The 23,286-nt window shown below is 41.2% G+C and overlaps 1 protein-coding gene across 4 annotated transcripts; it reads left to right on the top strand.

The window, feature by feature from the left end:
- The first annotated feature begins 1,636 nt into the window (after positions 1-1,636).
- slc37a1 (solute carrier family 37 member 1) lies at positions 1,637-22,595 on the top strand. 4 transcript variants are annotated; one of them, XM_085435021.1, is made up of 22 exons: positions 1,637-1,753; positions 4,003-4,252; positions 7,634-7,774; positions 8,075-8,156; positions 9,032-9,152; positions 9,356-9,434; positions 9,697-9,832; positions 10,439-10,515; positions 11,167-11,333; positions 11,581-11,633; positions 11,831-11,905; positions 12,359-12,397; positions 13,282-13,404; positions 13,783-13,873; positions 15,299-15,361; positions 15,788-15,873; positions 16,683-16,731; positions 17,515-17,588; positions 17,719-17,797; positions 18,196-18,293; positions 18,701-18,765; positions 21,733-22,595. In XM_085435021.1, the coding sequence occupies exons 2-22, from the start codon at positions 4,197-4,199 to the stop codon at positions 21,746-21,748; spliced, it is 1,770 nt and encodes a 589-aa protein (XP_085291147.1). In that variant the 5' UTR covers positions 1,637-1,753; positions 4,003-4,196; the 3' UTR covers positions 21,749-22,595. The 4 variants fall into 4 exon arrangements, with proteins under 4 accessions (XP_085291147.1, XP_085291150.1, XP_085291148.1 ...); XM_085435024.1 differs by lacking the exon at positions 7,634-7,774; XM_085435022.1 differs by lacking the exon at positions 12,359-12,397.
- Positions 22,596-23,286: the final 691 nt, after the last annotated feature.

The following is a 23,286-nucleotide window of genomic DNA, read 5'->3' as shown; positions in this document are numbered from 1 at the left end:
TGGGTCCATTCTTCATCAATGGAAACCTCAAGGCCACTGCATATTTGAAATTGCTACATGATGATGTGTTTCCCTCTTTATGCACTGAAGCTGGCACGTTCCCTGAGTTTTTACAGCAAGATGGTTCACCACCACATTATGGGTGCCAGGTCCGAGCATTCCTAGACGAACAGTTTCTGGAAAGTGGATTGGTCGTCGTGGGCCAGTTGAATGGCCCCCAAGGTCTCCCGATCTGACCCCCTTAGACTTTTATCTTTGGGGTCATCTGAAGGCAATTGCCTATGATGTGAAGATACGAGATGTGCAGCACCTGAAACTACGGATACTGGATGCCTGTGCTGGCATTTCTCCTGCGGTGTTATTATCAGTGTGTGAAGAGTGGGAGAAGAGGGTTGCATTGACAATCCAACACAATGGGCAGCACATTGCACACATTTTATAAATGGTCAGAAACTTGTAAATAACTCATGAAAGAATAAAGTTACATTGAAACCAAGCACACCATTGTTTTTCTTGTGACATTACCAATAAGTTAGATGTGTCACATGGCCCTCTTCTTATTGAAAAAACAAAGGTTGTATCCAAGATGGCCGACTTCTAAATGGCCACCATGGTCACCACCCATCTTGAGGAGTTTGCCCCCTCACATATACTAATGTGCCACAAACAGGACTTTAATATTCAATTCAATTCAATTCAATTTTATTTATATAGCGCCAAATCACAACAAAAGTCGCCTCAAGGCGCTTCATAGATACAGAGAAAAACCCAACAATCATATGACCCCCTATGAGCAAGCACTTTGGCGACAGTGGGAAGGAAAAACTCCCTTTTAACAGGAAGAAACCTCCGGCAGAACCAGGCTCAGGGAGGGGCGGCCATCTGCTGCGACCGGTTGGGGTGAGAGAAGGAAGACAGGATAAAGACATGCTGTGGAAGAGAGACAGAGGTTAATGACAGATATGATTCAATGCAGAGAGGTCTATTAATACATATCACCAACCATTCCCATGTTATTGCGGTGTATCCATATAAATGCTTCTCCCTGTATATAATATACTATACCTTATATAATTATAACTATGTGGGTTTTAGACCTGGGCTTAGAATGGCATATGAACTTGTTTTTATTTATGAAGAAGCAGAACGTCCTCCCTCCCTCGCTGTATGTCATTATGTTGCACACTGGATCGCCTTCTCCACCCAAACACAACATAAATCCGGCCAACGATTCACTTCCTTATAAACCATTGAATCAGGTACTGGAGCTGTGACGTGCTAAATAAATCTTCGGACGTCATTGATCACTTGGGCGCTGTCTATTTTTTGACACATGAGCTGGAGCTTCAGCTTCACATCGCTACTTTGAGGTTTAATCATTGTGTGCGTGTGTTTTAGATATTGTGTTAGGGATTTTTAACTCTGGTCCTGCTGTCATCTGTAGAGTTTACTCAAGCTCAAAATGAAATATCCCATGTGAGTTTGAATTATTATTTTTCACAAGATTATTATTATTATTATTATTATTATCGTGAGCTGGTTTTAGCCCTGAAGCAAGCTAGACAGGGTCATCTGAACACGAGCGCGAGAGAGCGATGATGACGTCAACGACAGCCCGGGCAAGCCCAGCTGTGAGCGCGCGCGCGCGAGTGTGTGACAGTTCGTCGCCTGCTTTCGTACAACAAGGAAGTGGAGGGTATGTCACTGAAGGGAAACCTGCAACGAACGTGAAGCGCTAGTTTCCCCCTCCGAGGTAAGCCCCTGAGCAGCTATGGCGTGTTTGTTTGCAGTTGGATGTCTGCTGCTGCCACAGTTGTAGCGGTTTAGCTAGCAGTCTTTACAATGAATCGGAAGCTCGGCTATATTCACCTTGCTGTCTCCCACAGGATCAAAGGGCTACTCCGAGACGTTGGAGGCTCTCGTTTTTGCCTTTGTTAATGGTTTACAGATAACAGGGCGGTTTTGATATAGCTACAAATAGGAAGGGAAATATCGCCAAATCTCACAGTCGGTGCATTAGCCCGTTTCTCATCAGTGTCCGAGTAAGCTTTGCCGGGGGCCGACGTGTTGAAACGCAAGACTGCCACACATCTGTTCGACCAACGCCAGTTGATCTAAACGCCAGTAGATCTGGAACACCGGAAGCACGTTCTCCTTTCTGGCTATATTAATTTCTTTCAAGGAAGCAGAAACGGTGACCGCGCTGTTAGGAGAGTTGTGCCTGTATAGTTGGATGTTAAAATGTCAGAAGATTGTTAAACCTATATCATGTGATATTGATGTCACTTGAGATTTGTGAGTGTTTTTGGTGATTGTGATTATGAAAGGCTAGTAACTAATCGAGATCTCGGAAGTGAAATACATTGATTGCTTTGTTGTAAGTGAAGATGCACTCCCATTTAAATATCGGTTTTCTGGGTTTTCCGATCACTCAAAAAAGTAGTCTGACATGTCATGACATGACTACTTTTTGCTTTCTGTTTCGGGAAATCGTCTCTCTGACGATTCTTTACAGACCTTTGCATCTTCATCAGCTTCATCTCATACATTCTGCATGCAGAGGTGGATGATGACAGTTCTCTGCATTGTTTTTCTTGCCCAGTTGAGGCACTGTATCCACTGTATCCTGAATCATCCCAGTGTGATGCGAGTGAATATTCTAATAACCACTTCTCGTGTTCTTGTCTTCCATATCTGGTAAAGCTAAGAGTCTTAAGTGCCATCTCCTTTTGGACCTGGCATTCTCGAGGCACCTTTCCTTTAAGAATTTTACCTGTGTGTTGGCAACGCCTGGCAGAGCCCCAAGTCTGTAAAATCTTCAACTCCCACCTCTGGCAGAACCTCGACAGCATTCTGGGGGGAGGCTGGGCACATGAAGACCTTGTTGTAGACCATGTTCTGCAACTCCTTTGCTGAGGCGGCTGCAAGGTGGTTGACCATCATGGTGGTAACCAACCCTTAACTAGAGGTCAAACCTGTAGTTCGAGGATTTCTAACATCTCTTTGAAGGGAGCAGTCAAGTTGGAGTCCTATTGGCTTTTCTCAGCCTGTAGGACTTAGGAAGCAGCTGACAGATACTGGCAGGCCAATTCCACTTCCACACCTGAAGCAAAAAACTCAGGCGTGGAAGGAGTTTGGGGAGGCCATGGAAAAAGAATTTCGGCCTGCCACAAAACTATTCTAGCAAACTGTCAAGTGACTATGGAAGGTAAAGCACGGTGTATGATGGGGGCGAGGTGTTGCTGACCTCAGGATACTGGGTGTCTGGCTTGTTACTACGAGTCATTTGATCCCTGTATAACCATTGCAGGAGCTTGGTCTGCATTGCCAGCAATAAGTCATACTCATTCTTGCACACGTGTTTTACTCTACCAGGGCTGTCCTGGTGTCCTGTTACAGAGTCTGTTCATAGTTTTTAGAGAAGCTTTTATGTGAGTATGTGAAGTGGATGATGATAATAATAATATAATAATGATCCATTAATATTGCCCAGCCCTAGTACAGAGTATTATTATATCGTTGAATGTTCAGCCACAGAAAAGGCTTGAAAATCGCCCTGTGACCTATCGCAAAAGTATTTTTTTATGATCAAACTAATAATTTTATAGGTCTACAATTTGCCAGTTTTCCTATTAAAAAGTGTATCATCACCCTTGAATTTTGTTCTGGAAAATCAGAGGTGGTCAAACTGGGAATTTTTGTGAAATTTGGTAAATTAATATGGAATGACCCACATGTCCTCCTGAAGTCAAGTTGACCAACTCAGTGGACTGAATGGGCTCACACATACTCGTTAGCAGCTCAGAGTTTGTTTGTGAGGTAGTATGAAGCTGCGGACCACATCTGAATTAAGCTGTGCAGTAAAAACATGTCATATTGTAAACTAGGCTTTTTCTTGCCCTCTTAATATCTTTATTATTATTATTATTATTATTATTATTATTATTATTATTATTTATTATTAGCATTATCTCTTCTTCACTGTTCTATTCATCCTTTCAGACTGCTGACATCTTCCAACCAGCTCCATGGCTTTGTGGATCAGCTGACTGTAGTTTCTTTTGAAGATGGATATGAACAGAGACAGCAGGGCCATGTCTGCATGTACTTCATGATTTCCTTCAGCGCGAAGAGATTTGAATGCTGAGCCCTCATTAGCTGCCTGTTAGTGGGATTGTCCATACCTGTGTTCAAACATGGCTCCTGTTCCTCCAGGGGTCCGCCTGCTGGTGTCCTTTGACAGGGACCAATGGTGAGTTTAAATTGGACTGGCTGTCTAAAGGTGCTATTGACATTAAATTCTGACCAGATGTTGGTAACAACCCACCCAGTCCACAGATGTAAAGAAATCAAACCATAGATGGCCATAAATTATATGTAATAATGAGAAGTGGAACAGGGAAATAGTACAGAAACACATAAAGAAAGAAAGGTGCAAAAAGGCCTGGAAAGATTTTACCAGCTGAAATCTATCAGTAATTACAAAACTAACCTCTCACTTAGTGCAAATTAATATCAACTGGTTCAGTCCCAACTGGTGAGCTCTCATTACCAAGGTGTCACACAAGAAACATCTCATACTGGACAAAACCAATGGAGAGCTCCAGAAATATCTAGAACCAGCAGGCATGATTGTTTCAAACAAAACAATAAGTAATGTCACATTTGCGGTGGGCTGTATGCAAGCTCACATACGTGACTGCACTGCTGAGGAAAAAGCATGTTGTGAACTACTGAGAGAACATAGTGTGGTCAGATGAGACTAAAATGAAACTAATAGCAACGCATGAGACAGTTTCCTCACACAGGAAGTGTGTTGAAGCTGTCATCACCAACAAAGGCTTTTGTATGAAGTATTAAATGCATTTCACTAAGCGTGAGTATTACATTATTACACATAATTTATGGACTTCTATGGTTGGATTTCTTTGCATGTGTGGATTGGATGGGTTGCTACCAACATTTAGTGATAATTTAATGTCAATAACATCTTTAGAGATATATTTACTTAGAAATTTGGTGACATATTCAATATTTATTTTACTCGCTGCATACGTTGAAACCGATCTTTCTGATCACCCTGTAAAGTTTACTGTACAAGGTCGAGCAGTCAGTTTCTGCCTCTTTGACGTAGTAGTTGGCCGTTGAGGCTGCAGCCGGCCAAGTGGCATTGTTGGAGCTGCGTCAGCAAAAATTCCCGGCAGGTAGTTTTACCTGTGCTTACACCTAGTTTCACATACCTGATGCTTTGTGTAGACTCGACTTTCAGGTTTCTGAAAATATGTTGGAATGTTTGTTATTTTTGGTTGTGATTGATTTATTTATAATATTTTTGTTGAAAAGATTTTTAAAAATCTTTCCATAATGCTGAATAAGCAGAACAGCAGTAACTTTGATCTCTTTCTTTCCTTTTCCTTTTTTTTCTTCTTTTCTTTTTTTAAGAGATCAGGATTTTTTTAAAGTAGGCTTTAAGTTGTTTGGGCTCATCTTTGGCCTGCATCCAGAAATATCATCTAAGTAGTTACGTTGGAATGAACAGGAACAAACCCATTTTTTGTTATCCTGACTTTGATTTAACAATTGATTTATTAACAAACGTGTTCAATAATTTTTCAGCAAAAGCAGGAGGGCACAGACTTCATAGGAAACATATCTTATTTAATGTTTCTGAAACATCCGAAGTTTTCTTTCTACTGCATGACAAATGCAGTAATAAGGTACACGTTTAAGACATTTGACCCTGTGTTTGGGTTTGTAAAGGTTTCATTAGTTACACTGTCTTCACTAAGCCTTTGAAAAGTTATAGTGGGATTTTGTTTTTTTACTTACTTGTGTGTTTATATAACTTAGATTAATTGTGCACTCCTCTGTGAACAGCTAGTGCGTTGGTCCCGGCCACCTATTATAAATGACCAATTTAGGGTAACACTGGTGATACAGAAAGGGGCATTGATGTGACACTCCATGCGTTAAATGTAGGGGTCATTAATCATCAGAGCAGCTGGTAGGAAGCACAGCTGCTCTGCTCATCTACAAGGTTGAAACTGTTGGTGGAAGTGGTTGTTATTCACTTGAGCTACTTGTAATTCAGACTGCTGTGCACTGGATATATCTAGCTTTTATTATTTGAAGGAAAAAAAAGACAAATTGTTGCCCACTATGTTAGTTCAAGAATGAATCAGGTTTAAACATAGAAGTCATCTCATTTAAATGTAGCACACATTTTGGAGGAGTTGTTAGGTCTGTTGGTCCTAAACTTTGGGAGAAGCAACCTGTCACTGAGCAGACTCCTCGGGTTGTTTGCACTGAGAGAATTGCACATATTGCACATTGTTCAGTGTTTTGTTGCTACAATGATAATAATGATTCTGATTCTGTGGATACTTTCCAGACGCACTGTGATTCACATCAGGAACATTAATGTCTTATGTTACCCTTGAACATTTCTCTTCATACAGTTATCATCTTATATGTCTTAGTGAGACGTTTGCAGCCTAACACACCTGGTGGTTTGTGAGCACTTTGTATCTGTCAGGTTTCAAGCTGCTTTGTCAGATGATGGATTTGGTCACCCTGCTGTACCCAGGATGCACTGCTGCAACATACTAACCACATGCTGTCCAACTGCTGGATAAGAGTGTATCTAACTTTTTCTCGGCCCATTTTGAGTTTCTGCTGCACAGCCTGGTAAAGCCAACCATAGTCTGTACTGCGGGTCAAATGAAATGTGGATTTTGGGCACAGCCACACCTTCTCTCACGTCTTATTTGACTGCATTTGACTTTCTGTCTTGAGCCAGCCTCTGCTTAGAAATGACCTTACACTCAAGTCAGACGTGTGTGAGCAAAGACGAGCGTAAATATGACTGACGTAACGCAAACAGTAAAGTACACAATCCAGGTACAGGATATCAGGATTCTATTACAGGATGTAATAGAATTTGATGGCTCCTCCTGCTTATTGTAACACATGATACATTTAATCAGTTGATGCCAGGTCTCTCTTGGAAATGAGATTTTTAATCTGCCTAAATATTTCACAGTACTTTTGCCTTTTTATTTACATATGTTGTAGCGTTGGTCAGCTAGGTTTGGGGCATCAAATCAGTTTGCAACATTTCCTTGTAGGGCCACAAAATGTCTGCAGTGAACCTTTGTGCATTTTACAGTTTGAGATGTGGACTTTCTTAGTAAAATAACATCTAAAAATACAACAACTGCAACAATGTTTAAACTTGGGCTGGGCGGTCGACTCCATAGGCTAATGCTAGATGACTGATACTGTTACTGCCGCCAATGACAGTCACCAGTCACCAGACTGGGCGAATAGATTCATGTATAACCATTAGAGTAGCACTTTCACTCTCCTCCACCACAAATGTAAGCACACTGCACACAGTGATGCCTGATTTACCGTTTCCATGATAACTTAACATAAGCTGACAAATATAATCCAACAGCTAATATAATAATAATAATATGTTATAACAATTACGTGTTCTTTATTGTATTGTAAATGTGCTCACTTATTAAGTCCATTTTTTTAAATTCACTCCAACCAGCCAGCTACTGTATACATGGTGTTTTTCAGCCTGTCCATCTCTAAGCGCACTGTACCCTTGTTCTTCAAACAGTCTATTATTAAACAAAGAAGAGAAATGGCCAAGTTACCTGCACCTCTCCACCCTCATCCCCAACAGTCTGAAGAAAGGTTTGATACTCTGCTCCTCCAGACCACATAGGCCAGATACTGAACTCCACATTGCCCCATCAAGGTGTGAGTTTGTTGGTAACAGCTAGAAAGCATTTAAGCACAAAATAAAGCACTGTGACACTGTTACTCTCACAGCAGGGGGCTGTGCTACATGAACACAGCCCCAACATCCTTTTGTTAAGTATAATTTCCCTGGGGGAATTCAAAGTTGTGAGTTTGGTGTCAGTTACATCTTTTTTGTAGCCCACTGTATCTGGGGTAGTGCAGATGACTCATAATTATGGACATCTCAAACCTGTGATCTCCATGTTATGAGCGCCCTCATTTCTCAGAGCTGCCTTCCTGTGTGCTCTCCCTTCAGGTACAGAGCTCTCACCTTCATCCTAACCTTCTTGCTCTACACCAGTTTCCACCTGTCCAGGAAACCAATTAGTATTGTCAAGGTAAGATATGGTATTCCAGAAACAGTACATGGCATTAATGATTGTACTAATAGGTGCTGCACTGTTGTGCGATGTTTGTACACTGCTCCAAAAGATTAAAAGAATACTTTGAAAAAATAGCAAATCTCAGATGTTTGTAGCAATTATTTATATGTCAAGACCTCCGTATAAAATAAACTCATCATTCCAGTCTGTGCTCCATCACAGCTTGTTTACAGCCTTCGCTGGTTACGACCAGCTGGTGTACATTGTCCTAATAAACACCCGCAGCCTTGGGCTCTGTCCAAATCTCCCCCAAAGAAAAGAACAGGAGAAAGCTAAAAGAGGTAGCAAAGGAGCTTGATTTGTAATCCCAGTAAGAAAGAACACTGAACTGGAATGGATGCAGTCTGGACCCGGGACAAATTTATGAAAGAACTCAATGCAGAAAATCAACGGAGGTGGGACAAAGACTGAGTAGACGCTGAGTGGTGTGCTCTACAGCAGCGGTCCCCAACCTTCTTGGCATCACCGACCGGTTTAATGTCAGACAATATAGCCACGGACCGGCCTTTAAGGTGTTGCAGATAAATACAACAAAATAAAATTATACTACCGAGACAAAAACGGTGGTATTCTGTAAATATAATAATAAACGTGAATTCACTGTGTAATAACTTTATTAGCAGCGTCCTCCTGAAATGCACCAACAACATTGAGAGTAACATCCTCCTCTCTGCCCCTTAATGCTCTCTGGTCGCTATGGTAACGCATAAATATTTCTTTCTCTACTGCGACCATCATGGAGTCAGGGAGAAAAGTTACCCAATCATAGTAAAGACCCCTGTTTCTTCTTCCTGTGTTTTCTGTGTGGCTTAATGGTTTTGTGCTTACAGAGTGAGCTTCATAAGAACTGCTCAGCTGTCAGTGAAGCAGCCATCATTGCATCCAGCAGCAGCCAGCAGCCCTCCCTGCTATCTCTCCACACAGATGTCGACTGCGGCTGGAAACCTTTTGGTCTGTCTTATCTTGAGATGTTTTCATCTTTTTAGAATGTTTATAATGTTACAAGTTTACACTAAAGCATCATCAGCAGCAGGTTTCTTAATACTCATGCATGCAAAACAGAGATGAATGTGTCGAGCAATTAGTAAAAACTCGCAGATAAACAAAACCTGCTGTGCTGTCCTGAATTAAACACCTGTTCCCCATATTTACAGATAAAAGCAATTACAAACAGCTGCTGGGAGCCATGGACTACTCCTTTCTGTGTGCTTACGCAATTGGAATGTACTTGAGGTAAGATGGCAAGGTGTGGAGGAGGAAATGATTTTACACAGTAAACGTGAACTGGTGATGAAGAGAGAAGGCCGCAGCTGGCCAGTGGATTTGAATAAGGCACCTTCTTGCTATGAGGCAGCAATACTAACCATCTGCCACCCGCCGTTATTAGTTGGATTATTAAACTTTTTTTCTCTCAGTAACTCTCAAATATTTAAACTACTTTATGTGCTGAAATGTGTGATGGTTAATATGATGTCATCACTGTGCATCCATCTAGCGGCATTATCGGGGAGCGCCTGCCCATTCGTCTGTACCTCACAGTGGGCATGCTGGCCAGCGGTGTGTTCACTTGCCTATTCGGGCTTGGCTACATCTACAACATCCACAACCTGAGCTTCTATATATTTGTCCAGGTGAGGTGCAGGATGATCATTTTATAGGATGATATGTTCATTTACACCGCTCAAAAAATTAAAGTAACACGTTAACACACATCAGAGCTCAATAGTAAAGAAAAAGAACATCAGATATGTCTGTACTGATATAGACTGGGTATGAATAGGAATTAAAAGACTTCGTTTGATGAAAATGACAATTATAAACCTACAGAGGGATAAATTTAAAGAAACAATGAAAGTGAAAAAAGTGTAAAAATAATGTGGCAGGCTAGTCCACATCAAGGCCTGCTCCTAATGAAGCAGTGGGTGATATCCTGGGCATCTCATGCCAGATGTGGACCTCACTGTCAGCAGCACTGAGCTGCTGGACGGTGAGGTACAACCTCACATGACACTGACTTGGCTCAGAGACATTACTACGACTCCTACTTTTACAAGGACTCTCCAGCACACATAGGAGTGTAAGTGGATATGCACACGAAAATGCACAATGACAGGTTTATGTAGCAATAAACTTGCCATTGTGTATGTTTATACAGAGGAAGTGCACATGTGACCCTGTAAGGAATGCATAACAACAAACTGTTCTGCACAGTGATTCACCTTCTTGTCATTTTGCAGGTGGCCAATGGCTTGGTTCAGACCGCTGGTTGGCCTAGTGTAGTGACCTGTATCGGCAACTGGTTTGGAAAGGGAAGGTAATGTCTAAGAATTCCTGGCTGTATAATGCACACTGGCTGTTAGCAGAACAAAAGAAATAAAAAGTTGGACTTTATGACCGAACAAGATCCATCCATCTATTTTCTTCCACTTAGCCAGGGGAACTCACATTAGCATGTCAGTGAAGAGATATAATCTCTCCAGCATGTCCTGGGTATACCCTGAGGCCTCTTCCCAGTATGACATGCCTGGAACCCCTAACTCAGAAGGCATCCCAGTCAGATGCCCAAACCACCTTAACTTTCCATGTGGAGGAGAGCAGCTCTACTCTGAGCCCCTCGAACTGCTGCGCTCTTCACCCTGTCTCTAAGGGAGAAGCCAGCCACCCTTCAGAGAAAGCTCATTTCAGCTCGTCTGCACAGCTGAAAAGAGCAGAAATATCTGTCCATAGGAGTTAAATAGCAATTGGTCTTTGAATACATGTCCTTACTTTAGTCATGTCTTAACTGCTTCAACTGTGGGGGCATTCGGAGGGTAAAACTCTTTCCAAATATCCTGGGATTTCCTTACCTGGAAAGTTCAGCATGCATAAAAAAAAAACCAAACAACTGCCCAAATACTTGTGGAGCAGACTGTGTCTCTGTCAGCGTCAGCACTGTATGAACCGAAGGTCTCTGTTTCTGAGTCAGGCGTGGACTCATCATGGGGCTGTGGAACTCTCACACTTCAGTGGGAAACATCTTGGGCTCTCTGATTGCCGGCTACTGGGTCTCCTCCAACTGGGGCATGTCCTTCATCGTACCAGGGCTCATCATCATCATCATGGGCGTGGTTTGCTTTCTCTTTCTCATTGAGCGTAAGTACAGCTTCATCATGTTTTTCTGATGAGTGTTATAAGGAGCTTCTTGTTTTTCTAAGCGCACACATTCATTGCTCAAAGAATGCTTGCTATCAAATGAAATGAATGCATTTAGATTCAGTTAGCTGAGGCAGGCTGCTTCCTGTGATTGTCTTTTCAGTACGTTGGCTCTTTGAAGAATGGACTTTATAGCTGTAAATGGATTATGTTGTATTAACCTGATGGCACTGTTTTCATTCTTCAGATCCTAATGACCTAAAAAACATCTATACACAAAATTCATCTCTAGGCAAGACTGTAAGTACACAATTTTTGTTTGTTTTAATTTCTTATAATGAAGACTAGTTTGGTTCATTAAGCATGAATAATATTTCAGTGTAATATTAACTCTGTCATTTATAATTAAATGTGGAAATGAAGGAAAAAGTATTTTATTTTTATTTGCATTATCAATCAGCAGCCCTGTTTAGCTGTGAATGTCTCTCTTTGATTAGGTCCCAAGCAAGAGTTGGAATGGAGTGAACGGACACACAGAGGTGTATCTACAGTACAAGGACAACAAAAATCAGGTGTGTCTCACAGTTTAACTTAAAACTGAGATTATTTACTGTACTTACTGTAAGGCCACGCCTTATTCCATCACACATCACATGGTCATGATGGATAACCAATCCTACGCACGCACCACTGAACTAATCACCAAGTATGTTGTGTGTGTGGACTGCATGTACTGTATTTCCAAACATCTATCATCGATCAGACTAGAAGATTACAAGATTATAAGCTTGTAATCTTTTTTGCTTTACTCTAGAACAAAATCAGCCTTCTGTCCATGTTCAAATAAAACTTTAATACTTTGTCAGTGAAAAGTTTCTAAGTGGCACATTTCAGACTGTTGAACAATAAACTGTACAGGCCACATTTTGGAAGCAAGAAATTAATTTCATGTGTGCATCTAATAGGACCGATTGTCATGCAGCACCACAGAAACATGTTCTATTATGTCATTGTAATCCATTCAGGTCTGCTATTATTACAAGGATAGTATTCAAAACAGGAAGGTCAGTTCTTCAGAGATCTCTGCTGGTGGTCAGAGCTTTGGATGCTGGGTGAAATCACTGCTAGGCTGAATCCAAATGTCTGGACATGAGGAATGACTGGAGCGCTGAAGAATGCTCAGGGTGAACTCGTGTTTTAACCACTCTACTAAGGAGGCAGAAAGGGTCAGCATTAAAGGTGATGGGGGGTTGCAGTCAAGCACACTCTGACTGCAACAAGGAGCTCTGACTGATGACCATGATTTTTTTTAGTATTAATGTAAGGAGATGTTTGAATTTAAATATAGTACTTATCCACATCTGTACAGTGTCATCAAAGCGAGTCCTACCCTGCAGAGCACAGTGTGTCTGCACAGACTTAGTTTTAGAAAGCAAGTCTGCAAATATGAGAAAGATCAGGACATTCGGATTCAGCCGCAGGGTTTCTATTTTTCTCCTTTTTTTTTCTCCTTGTTTGGAAGGTAGTTGGGCGAGGTTTTCCAGCTCCTGTTCTCTCAAAACTTATCAGTGGGAGTTTTATCCTTAGGTCCTTTACATGAATGCACTGCTGGCAAACATCTACAGTATAACACCAAACTGCTGACATAATCGTACAGTTATACTTCACATACATGGTGACACGACGTGTGTTGGTCTGTACCATCTGAAGGGGAGAAATATTCCTTGGTTATTTAATTAGAAAGGAGAATCTTTCAATAATTGGTCTTAAATTGCAGGTTGACTAAGTTCACTCTTTTCCATTTATTTATTTATTTTTGTAATTTTATTTATGAAACAAAAGTCCAGTCTAAGTACTGTCAGTGCTGACCCCTCGGGGTCCCCTTTGTTCTTCAGCTGTCCGGTGGTCTGGGTATGGGTACAGATCTTTGCTCTGCTCTCTCCCTCAGAGCTACGACACAGAGCTCCTGTTGCCTAGAGAGAGCGAGCGCATCCCCATGCAGCCGGTTGTGGTGGTGAAGAGTGAGTCGGAGCCGTCTGCCATCAGCTTCATGGGAGCGCTACGGATACCTGTAAGTCACACATGCGAACCTGTGTCCATCACCTGCGTCACTCTGATGCTTTCACTGCAACAAAGTCTGACCAAGTCTCCTATCAGGCAAAAGTCTTGTGATGTTGTTTTAAGAGTGATGCTCTAAGTAAGAGCAGGATGTGTAAGATTGTTGTGTAAGTGCTTTAAGATAGAAAATCAATTCAGAAGAATCATCTTGTTTAGTTGCTCTGGTTTTTAGATCTTTTCTCTCAAAGTGAGAAAGAAACAACACTGAAAGGCTTATATTTGGACAGCTTTTGGAGCGATTAGCTTGCAGTTATCTGAGTTGCAAGCTGAGGCAGATCTAACGTAACTTATGAAGTAAGTCTGATTACTGTGTGCGTTTGTTTGTCTGCAGGGAGTGGTGGAGTTCTCTCTGTGTCTGCTGTTTGCTAAGCTGGTCAGCTATACTTTCCTCTTCTGGCTGCCGCTCTACATCACCAAAGCAGGTGAGGAGCAAATAGAAACCCGTCAGGCACGACTTCATGCATAGATTTTGACTGTGGATTAAAAAAACAGATTACATTGACAGACGTCCAATATGTCAAAATTTATACGTTGGCTATCTGAAGCAGGACACTGAATTATGGTTAAATTGGCAAAAAAAAAATCTGAAAAAATATTGGCCAACTGAGAGACTGGAGTAGTGTTTACAGCCGTATTGATCCTGTCAAAAAACATGACATCAGTCAACAGAAACATTTGAACTTCATTTATTGTCATTGTACAGTGAAATTAGCCAACAAGACCACAAAGGTGCAAGAAAGTGACAAGTTTAAAAACAACAATATAAAAAAAACACTATTTACACAATGTATAAGATACAAGAACATTGTGAGGGCGTAGATAAGGCATCATTTAACAAGTAAGGGTGAAGGAGCTCTAGTCATTAAGATGGTGAAACTGTTGGGTAGGATGATAATTGCACATCTGCCAGCATATTGCACAGGACACACACAGCTGCAACAGAATGACTGTAAGGGAGGAGTCTGCTCAGCCACACACACACACACACACACACACACACACACACACACACACACACACATACACACACACACACACACATACATTACCATAAGTTCAAAGTTTGGCTACTGTGCTGCAATTTAATACATACTAGATGTGTTGTTAAAAACAATAGGTCATACTGATAATGTCCTGTAGGTGTGAGAGCAGACAGTCAGCCAGGTCCTTACATAAACTGAACAGTTTTTATGAGCCTGGTTTGGTCAACAAAGGCCAGTTCACACTGGAAAAAGAGAAATCTATAGGACTGTGTGAAGATGGATTCATTTTGGTTTCTTTGGGTGCTGCTTGAAACTTGTTTTTGTTACTCAACGACCAATGAGCTTATGAATGGGCAAGGCATTAAAACCCTCCACAGCTGTTAAGACTCGTCCCAGAGTGTTGGTCAGTGAAACAAGATTAAGTTGTTCTGAAGATGAATGCAAGCCTCCTCGACTTCTCATTGTTTGTGCAGTACAGCCAGCAGTGGCAACAAAACGTTCTTTCAGTCCTTAAACATGTGAACTGTGGTGGACCTTGAGCTTCATGAGTTACTGTGACCTTCTGGTTTCATTTGTAATTAATCCACAGAAACATTGTCAGCATGTAATATAACATAGTTAAAGACTTTTCTATTGTCTGTTTGTAATGTAGTAACTGGGTTATGTAGATATAAAACCAGTATGTTAAACTGAAAGAGGCTGATACAGAGTGTGGCAGAGTTGGACAGGCTTCTCACAGATCACGGAGCAGATGTTTTGTCCTCAGGATATTCTACAGTGAGCAGTCCACTCATGTGTCAGACTGTCAGCAGACTGCTGAAGAAGGAGAACTGACATAATAGACTCTGTGTTTGTGTGTTTCAGCTCACCTGGATGCCAAAAAGGCTGGAGATCTGTCCACACTGTTTGATGTGGGAGGAATTGTGGGTATGTTCTGTTTGTGTGTGCTCGTCTGTCCCAGTGGACCTTCAGCCTCACTGTTTAGCAATGCTTGGGGACAAAATTGATGTCCCAAAGTTAGAGACTGTGTTTGTTTTTGTGATCTAGAAAATGAAGCCATGCAGTTTACAGAGCAAAAGAACAGAGGGACATTTTCCCGTAGACATGCACACTGTGCATACACAGAAAGAGTCTCTCCCTGCTGGCCTTCAGACAGAATGCAGGTTTAAAATCTATTCAGCTTCACTTTTCAGACCTGGAAGCTTCGTGCATGCTTTGCATGTCTGTGGTTTTTGGTCTGTGATAATTAACCCTGATAGAGACCAGCTGTCAGGGTTTATGAAGCAATGTACAACATGATCACCATGAAGTATTATGATGATTAACGACTGAATGTGTCTTTCTGTCGTATAGGGGGCGTCTTAGCAGGTGTGATCTCTGATAAATTGGGGAAGCGAGCCACCACCTGTGCAGTCATGTTACTGGTAGCTGCTCCTACAGTAAGTCTTCACTGTACTGCAACAGTCAGGAAACATCGTCCACTGTGTGCTGCAAGACTGTGAAAACACTCTTTGATTATGAAGCCTGCACAGGGGAGATTAGACCAGGTTTTTGGCTCCCCCTGCTGTGCAGCACTTGACACAGTCACTTCATTAGGTGGTGCAGGTTGGCTCCGTTTTGCCTTCAGAACTACCGCGATTCTTCATTTCATAGGTGCTCAAAACATTCTTCAGTTGTTGGCTGATTGTCTAGAAAGTATATTTTCTGTCCCAGTACATCCTGAAGGCACACTGTCAGGTGGAGATCTGGTGACTGCAGAGACCCTTTGAGCACAGTGAACTCACTTCACATGTGAAAAAACTAGCAGACAGAAACTGTCTCAAAATACCAAGTCTGTGCAGTTTTTTGTTGTCCAAACTTTGGACAGTAAATGTAGCCTCAGTTTACTGCTGAGAGGAGTGACCCCCATCTGACATCAGCCATCATCAGCGCCGAGCAGCCAACAACCACGCTACGTTCACAGACACTTATATCACCTCTTTTCCCTTTCTGATGCTCAGTTTAAACATCAGCATCTTGACCTTGTCTACATCCCTAAATTGAGTTACTGCCATGTGATTGGCTGTGTATTTGCGTTAACTTGTTGAACAAGTGTCCCCTATAAAGTGTCCAGTGAGTATAATTGCTGAGGAGCAAAGATTACAACACATTTCATGCTATTTTTTATAGTAAAAGGCTTACATGTAAGAGTACGAGGTGATATTAGACACGTAAGTGTTAACTGTCCTGTTTTATTCTTTTCCTGCAGCTTTACGGCTTCTCCATGATCAGTGAGTTTGGTTTGGGGCCAATGATTGGTAAGAACCAGCTAGCACTGAATGATAGTTAATCAGTAGGTCTGGAACAATTTTCTGTTCCTTAATTGTAATATATGTAAATGAAAGGATAAAGGCATGTTAGCATATGCTTCAGTAGTATGGCTCTGCAGTAAAAGGTTCAAAAGCGGCCTGCAGTCCAGACCTGTCATGTGTTGTTTGTTCAAACAGAAGCCAATCAAATTCCTCTCATACTGCAGGCTTACTCCTGGTTCCCAGGTTACTTAATGGGAGGCAGAGCCTGCAGCTTTCTGGCCTCCTTCTGTGGAACCAGCACCCACTTTGATTCACGAGTTGGACAATAAATAAATTCATATCAGCACTAGAGTTAGCTCCCCCTTTGTTTCCAGGTGCTGAGGTCCGTACAAATTTAGTCACATGAGCTGGTTGCATTTATTACAGTAGGTTATCAGTCAGCGATTGAATGTCCAATCAAATCTAAATAAACACAAGTGACTTGTTTACTGTGGCATAAATGATGACTCTTGGTTATTCCCTCTGAGCTGCTGATGGTCAAGGGAAGTTGGCATTATGGGATACAATGTAGTGCCTTCAGAGCAATATCAGCTCACATTTACTGTAATTACATGAACACACATTCTAATGAAGAGAAGTGCACATGCTAGTAAGACACTACCGGCAGGTTTGTGGAGGACACAAACACCTCAGCCTGCATGCATTTGTTTCCAGCAGTAAGATTTCAGTGGCTGCAGAATTTCCATTCCTTACAACCAGGATAAAACGTCCTTAATCTGTGTGCTTCAGGGATGCTGTTAGTGTGCGGAGGTCTAGTGAATGGACCGTATGCGCTCATCACAACTGCAGTGTCTGCTGATTTGGTAAGGATGTTTAACACTACTGTAATTCCAGTGTGGTTGTGTTTGTAAATCATCATTTATTTCATTTTAAAATCACCTTTCTCCCCTTGTCGTCTTTTCCTCTGCCCCCCTTTTTTCTATTTGGCTGTAGGGCACCCACAAGAGCCTGAAAGGCAACGCCAGAGCACTGTCTACAGTCACAGCCATCATTGATGGCACAGGATCTGTAGGTCAGTACTGCTGCTCAGCTTATGTTTACGGCTTGTTTGGATGAGAATGAGGGGTCTTATTAGGGTCCTATTAGTGATATGTATGATAGTAATAATTGTTAATAATTACATTTAACAAGTGCATGAATCCTCAGCCAAGAATTGATTTTAAATTTGTGTACAATGTAGTAGTAGTTCAGAGTAATGAGGGCATCTCATTGGCTCAGGCTAAACAACGAAGCTCTGGCTTTGTTGGATTTGATGATTATAAACGATACAAATATCAGTTTAGTTACCATTTAATGATGATTACATTAGCATGCCTTGTGTTATTTTTACTCATTTATAATCATCCCATGTAGAAATGTGAAGAGAGGATTCATGTACACGAATAATCTTGTTCATGTTCGTGATGTCAGGCGCAGCACTCGGCCCGCTGTTAGCTGGACTGCTGTCTGCAGGCGGCTGGGATCAGGTCTTCTACATGCTGATGACTGCTGACTTTCTTGCTCTGTTGGTAAGGCCTTTAACTTGCATCATATAAGAAGATTACAAAATGACAAAACGAAAGCAGAAAATTTGCACCTATGTGCACATTAGCACAGAATACTGGCCTCTTTGAACACACTGATAGTTTTCCAGCTCTTTGGTTCAGTCACTGCTGCTGTAAAGGTTTTTTGTAACAACAAGCAGCTGTTTTCAGAAAATCAGTCACTACCTGCTCAGCAGCAAAGAGCAGACAGATGCAGAGACCAGCTGGTGAAGCAGTGAAAAGTCAGATATTTAGCTCAGGAGCTGGAGTCGAGAAAACTAAGACAATGTTGTGTTTTTACCCTTGTTTCTGATGAATAAAATGAACTGAATGACGAGTGGTCTTGCTTGCTATAGAAAAACAGATGCTCATACTAATGTGTAACCTTGCAGCTTTTGCTACGGCTCGTGACAAAGGAGCTGGCCTCATCTAAATCCCATCCTATCTCCACTGTAGAGTAAGTCCTCCTGTTATCTCGATCATGATTATACTCAGCCTGACTGCTGCTTTTGGTGCTGTACTGTAATTCTTGTGTATCTGCATTAATTTGATGTTCAAATGTTGGGCTGCTGTTTTTTTTGTTTTGTTTTTATAACAAAACAGTTATAATACACTTAGAAGTACTTCAATGTTTATATTATATCTTTCAAACATGCAGATAATAAAGTTGAATTCTACTCATATGGATTAAATACAACATGATGAGTGTGAACACTGGCTTTGCCCCCAAAAATAAATAGGCTTAATCTACGATCACTATGATCTTTTTTTAGTTTACAATCAGAATCGCTCACATGGAGAAAACAATGCTTCTGATTGTGTTGGTAGTCACATGACTCAAAGCCATCATGGAGCTTCATTCCACTCATTGTAGCTAATGTAGTATCAGTGGGCAAAGATGACCGATGGTAATGAATGTAAAATGTCTACAACAATCAGATGTAAAACTCTGTTTTAACAACGAAAGAGAGCCGCAGATTAAGAATAACTAAGGATTAAATGCAGCGTGGGACACCAGTGCATCATGGGAAGCCCTACCAGACTAGGTCCATTCCAGTGTTGCTACAGGAGTGATCGGGTCACCTGATCCAGCCCAAACTATATGCTTTATCAAAAAGGGAATTTTTAAGCTTAATCTTAAAAGTAGTGAGGAGAGGGGTTTGAAAGCCGAAGACTCTGCATCCAGTTCTACTTTTAAATTTCCTGGGAACCCCAAGTAAGCCTGCAGTCTGAGAGTGAAGTGCTCTACTGGGGTGATATGGTCGTATGAGGTCTTTAAGATAAGTCTGGGCCTGAATATTCAAGAGCTTATATGTCCAGGTTTCTTAGGCAGTCACTGTATTACTGCATGTTTAAACTACAGCAGAGGACAGACTGATGTTTATAATGGCAAGAACAGACTGCCTTATACTAGGCTGAATTTCTTTTTAAAAAATCAGGGATGAGGGGAATATGAGGGCTTAAAATGGGAAACCACATCTTCTAAGAGGGACAAAGTCACAAACTCAACCTGAGTAAAGGCAGCAGCACAGAGGGGTCAGGAGAGCTGTGATAAGAGCCCTGGTGGTGACAGCCTTTTAATAAAAACGCTCAGGAAATTATTGCATATATCAGGAGAAGCTTAAACAGACATGCTGTGGAGCATTAAGGACAGAGTCAGTAGTGTTAAATGACACATGTGAGTTATGGCCTTTGGAGGAAATGACATTTGCAAAATATTTCTTTTTTGGCTTTTTGATAGCGTTGCAGTAATGACACCGGCAGTCTTTTAAAATGTAAAACGACACCTGCAGTTTAATCTTTCCTATCTGCGCTGTGCTCTGCGACATTTCCTCCTGACAGCATGAGTCATTAAACCAAGGCTCAGGTTTAGCTTTAGCTGTCTGGTTTTTAAATGGAGCCGCAGAGTCCACGATGGTTTGACAGCAAGAATAAAACCAGGAACTAAACTCCTTTCAGTCAGAATGGCCACAGAGCTGATTGAAAACAGCAGAAAACAAAAAAGGGAGATAATAACCCGAAGGCCAAACAGGAGCACAACATGTAACTGCAGCATGTGTAAAACCAACAGGCCTGCCTGTGACCAACGTATCCATGCTCATAGAGCCGGTACAGAGTGTACCAGATTTAAAAAGTCAGTGAAGCACAGAAAGTTCTTTATGAAGTTCTTATTGGGGGGGGGGGGGCATGTTTCAGTCACACACAAAACATCGAGATCATGGGAACTGAAAAAGTCCAGAAGAATAAAAGTTTTCCTTACTAGTGATCTGGTGTTCACCAGGCAGGAGCTGGAGCTTTGGCTTCGGAAAGCTGAGAGACCCGGTGCAGCAATCTCAGGTTTCAGAGATATTCTCGTGCAGGTTTAGCCAGAGCATAGCCGGCAGGGCCGGAGAGTTCATTGCAGCTGATCATGGGTACCAGGCAGGTATCAACAGAATCCGGGAAATGGAGAGGCACAAAACAATCTTTGGAGCCATCCATGTGCTGGTCAGACAACAGCAGAATCATACCTCAGGGAAAACCTCACCTTTACCTGTTGAGTGCTCAATATATAAACACAAGCAATCTGTGTGAGTGGCAGAAGAGCAGCCACACACACCGACATCATCTTAATATCACTAGTGGAGAATGAAAATGGCAGACATGTCTTCAGTTAGACATGCCGAATATCCAGTTGTGGCCAAAAGTTTTGAGAATGACGCAGATGTTGGGTTTCACAAAGTTTGCTGGGATGAGTTTGAGTTCAGTCTAATAACAGATAAAATGATGCGTTTCAGCGGTCGTTTTCATTATCTACATGCATGTTAGAGTCACCCACAATAATCATTTTAAAATGATTTGAAACTCTGAGTAAGAACCAGGTGGACGATGGATTACAGCAAATAAAACTGTTTTTCCAATTTTCTGGCTAAGATGCACAAACTAAGTGTCAGGCTTTCAAAAGATTTCAAACTCTGTGTGTTTGGTTGGTTCAGGAGGTTTACACAAGAACTGCACATCTGAAATAACTCAGACATAATTTAAAATTATGTTGCTGCTGTCTCTGTGCCAAATTCTTCTATGGTCTTGTAAGATTATGGAAGACCAGCACCAGACATGTTACACATTAAAGATCTTATTCTCTTTATTTTTCTTATTTTTTTTTGTGTGTGTGTTTGGTTGAGCTTATACTTGAGTTTCTTAAAAACCAGTCCAAACTTGGTTCATGACTGGAATATTCTTGTCCTTGTACGACTACAGTCAGTGATCGACTATGTGTTCTATCTCGGGCTGAATGTGAACATAACATGTGCAGATTGATTTATTTCCTAAAAACAAACCAGCTGTAATGTTCCCTCGTGGGCAGGAAGTTCACTGGTGTTGACTGTAAAGCTTAATGACTCAACTTATCAACACAGCGTTAATGTTTGTCTCTTATTCACAGGTTGAAGGAACACTGAGCACTTTGATTGCACTGCGTACACACCTACACGCAGAGTGCAATGAAACCACTTAAGGTTGATATGGATTGTGACTGGACTGCCCTGACAGATGAAACTGATTGTTAATAAACCAGCGTGTATGCTTGTGTGCGCCTACAATCATGCTGCAGTGCTTTACTGATGAAGAGCTATGACTGAAGCTGTAGCTGCTGCGCTGAGCAAGCAGCGCGGCACACAGTTTAAAAGTCTCATGTGCACTTACTGTACTTGCTTAACTTCCCAATGTCCCTCTTAGCCCTTGAATTCAGTTTGAACTTGATGACTGGTATGTCTTGCTGCTCACTTGTATGTTGGAACTTTTTCAACCTTACCTGTCCAGTTAATTTAAGGGGCTATTTGTAATTGTGTGCCTTTTACAGTGGTACCTAGCTTTGATAGTTGTTTTTTAAAGTTATCAATCACAGAATTAAGAAGAGCTTCATCAAAGCTGGGGTCGTTGCCGGGACTAAAAAAACGTCAGACCTGCTACAAAAACAGCAAGCATGCAGTTTTTACACTTTACTTCCTGTGTAGTTCTGTAGCAAATATACAGAAAACATACATGATAGAGTCTCAGGTAACACTGTACTCGCCCAGGACTTCATGATAAATAGCACTTTAACGATTGTAGTTCTGCCAATTAGAACCACTAAAACTGGAAACACCACAGGTTGCTAGGTCTCTGTGTCCTTACTGTCTTTTTTGTATGAATAGTGTTTTATATTGTTGGTGTTTGTATTGGCAAAATTTTCATACAGTTCATTTATTTGGTGCCATGTGAGCTGTCTGTCAAAGTTTGAGGCTTATGAGGAGGACTGATATTTTTATTGTTGTACTGGGATAAATTCATATACCTCTACCCAAAACCTGGACAGAACCACTTCTTAATATCGTGCCTAGAGCTGTTAACTTTTTTTGAAATTAAATTTAATCAGATAGCAGTCATCTAGAAACGGTGATGCAGAACTAATTCCATCATATCTGTTGAAGAGAAGAAGGAAAACAAAGACCACCTCGTTGAACCAAAGAGATGATGGGATTGGTTTAGTTTACATGTGTATTTATTTTGAAAATCATTTTTGTTTCCTTTTCCATTGTCCTGTGGTAGTCTGTGATTTAGTAATAAAATGAATGTAGCTGATCTCTCTCTCTCTCTCTTTCTCTCTCTATACACACACACATCTGTGTGGTGATTTGGGGGGGGGGGGTTATTTATGTTAGATGAATAAGACTGTTTCTGTTTTACGGTGGAGAGAATATTTAAAGAATATTTATTGAGAAGGACTGAACACTACATTTAATTCTTGTTCTCATGATCTTATACGCATTAAAAATTCACAAACTGTATATCATGAATTAAAACATTGATTTATTTTTCTGCAGATTTGTGTTTTAATCATTAAGAGTGATATCTTGTATGTATTTAACCTATGAAATAGGTTTATGTAACTGTATTTTAAAGGGGATCTTGGTGGTACTCTTAAGACAATATCCTTGGAACAAGACCACATGTAAAT

This window comes from Copadichromis virginalis, linkage group LG16 (assembly GCF_057382275.1).
Source record: "Copadichromis virginalis isolate Kocher_CV1m ecotype Utaka linkage group LG16, C_Virginalis_male_GT1.1, whole genome shotgun sequence".
Taxonomy (NCBI): Eukaryota; Metazoa; Chordata; class Actinopteri; order Cichliformes; family Cichlidae; genus Copadichromis; species Copadichromis virginalis.
Note: the sequence above shows the minus strand (reverse complement) of the source record. Positions and strands in the feature narration are given on the sequence as shown.

Excerpts from the sequence above, each read along its gene's own strand:
- slc37a1 (XM_085435021.1), top strand. The coding sequence starts at position 4,197 with ATGGCTCCTGTTCCTCCAGGGGTCCGCCTGCTGGTGTCCTTTGACAGG. Across the intron at positions 4,253-7,633 it reads TCCTTTGACAGGGACCAATG|TCTATTATTAAACAAAGAAG; the intron begins GTGAGTTTAAAT and ends TTCTTCAAACAG. Across the intron at positions 13,405-13,782 it reads TGGGAGCGCTACGGATACCT|GGAGTGGTGGAGTTCTCTCT; the intron begins GTAAGTCACACA and ends GTTTGTCTGCAG.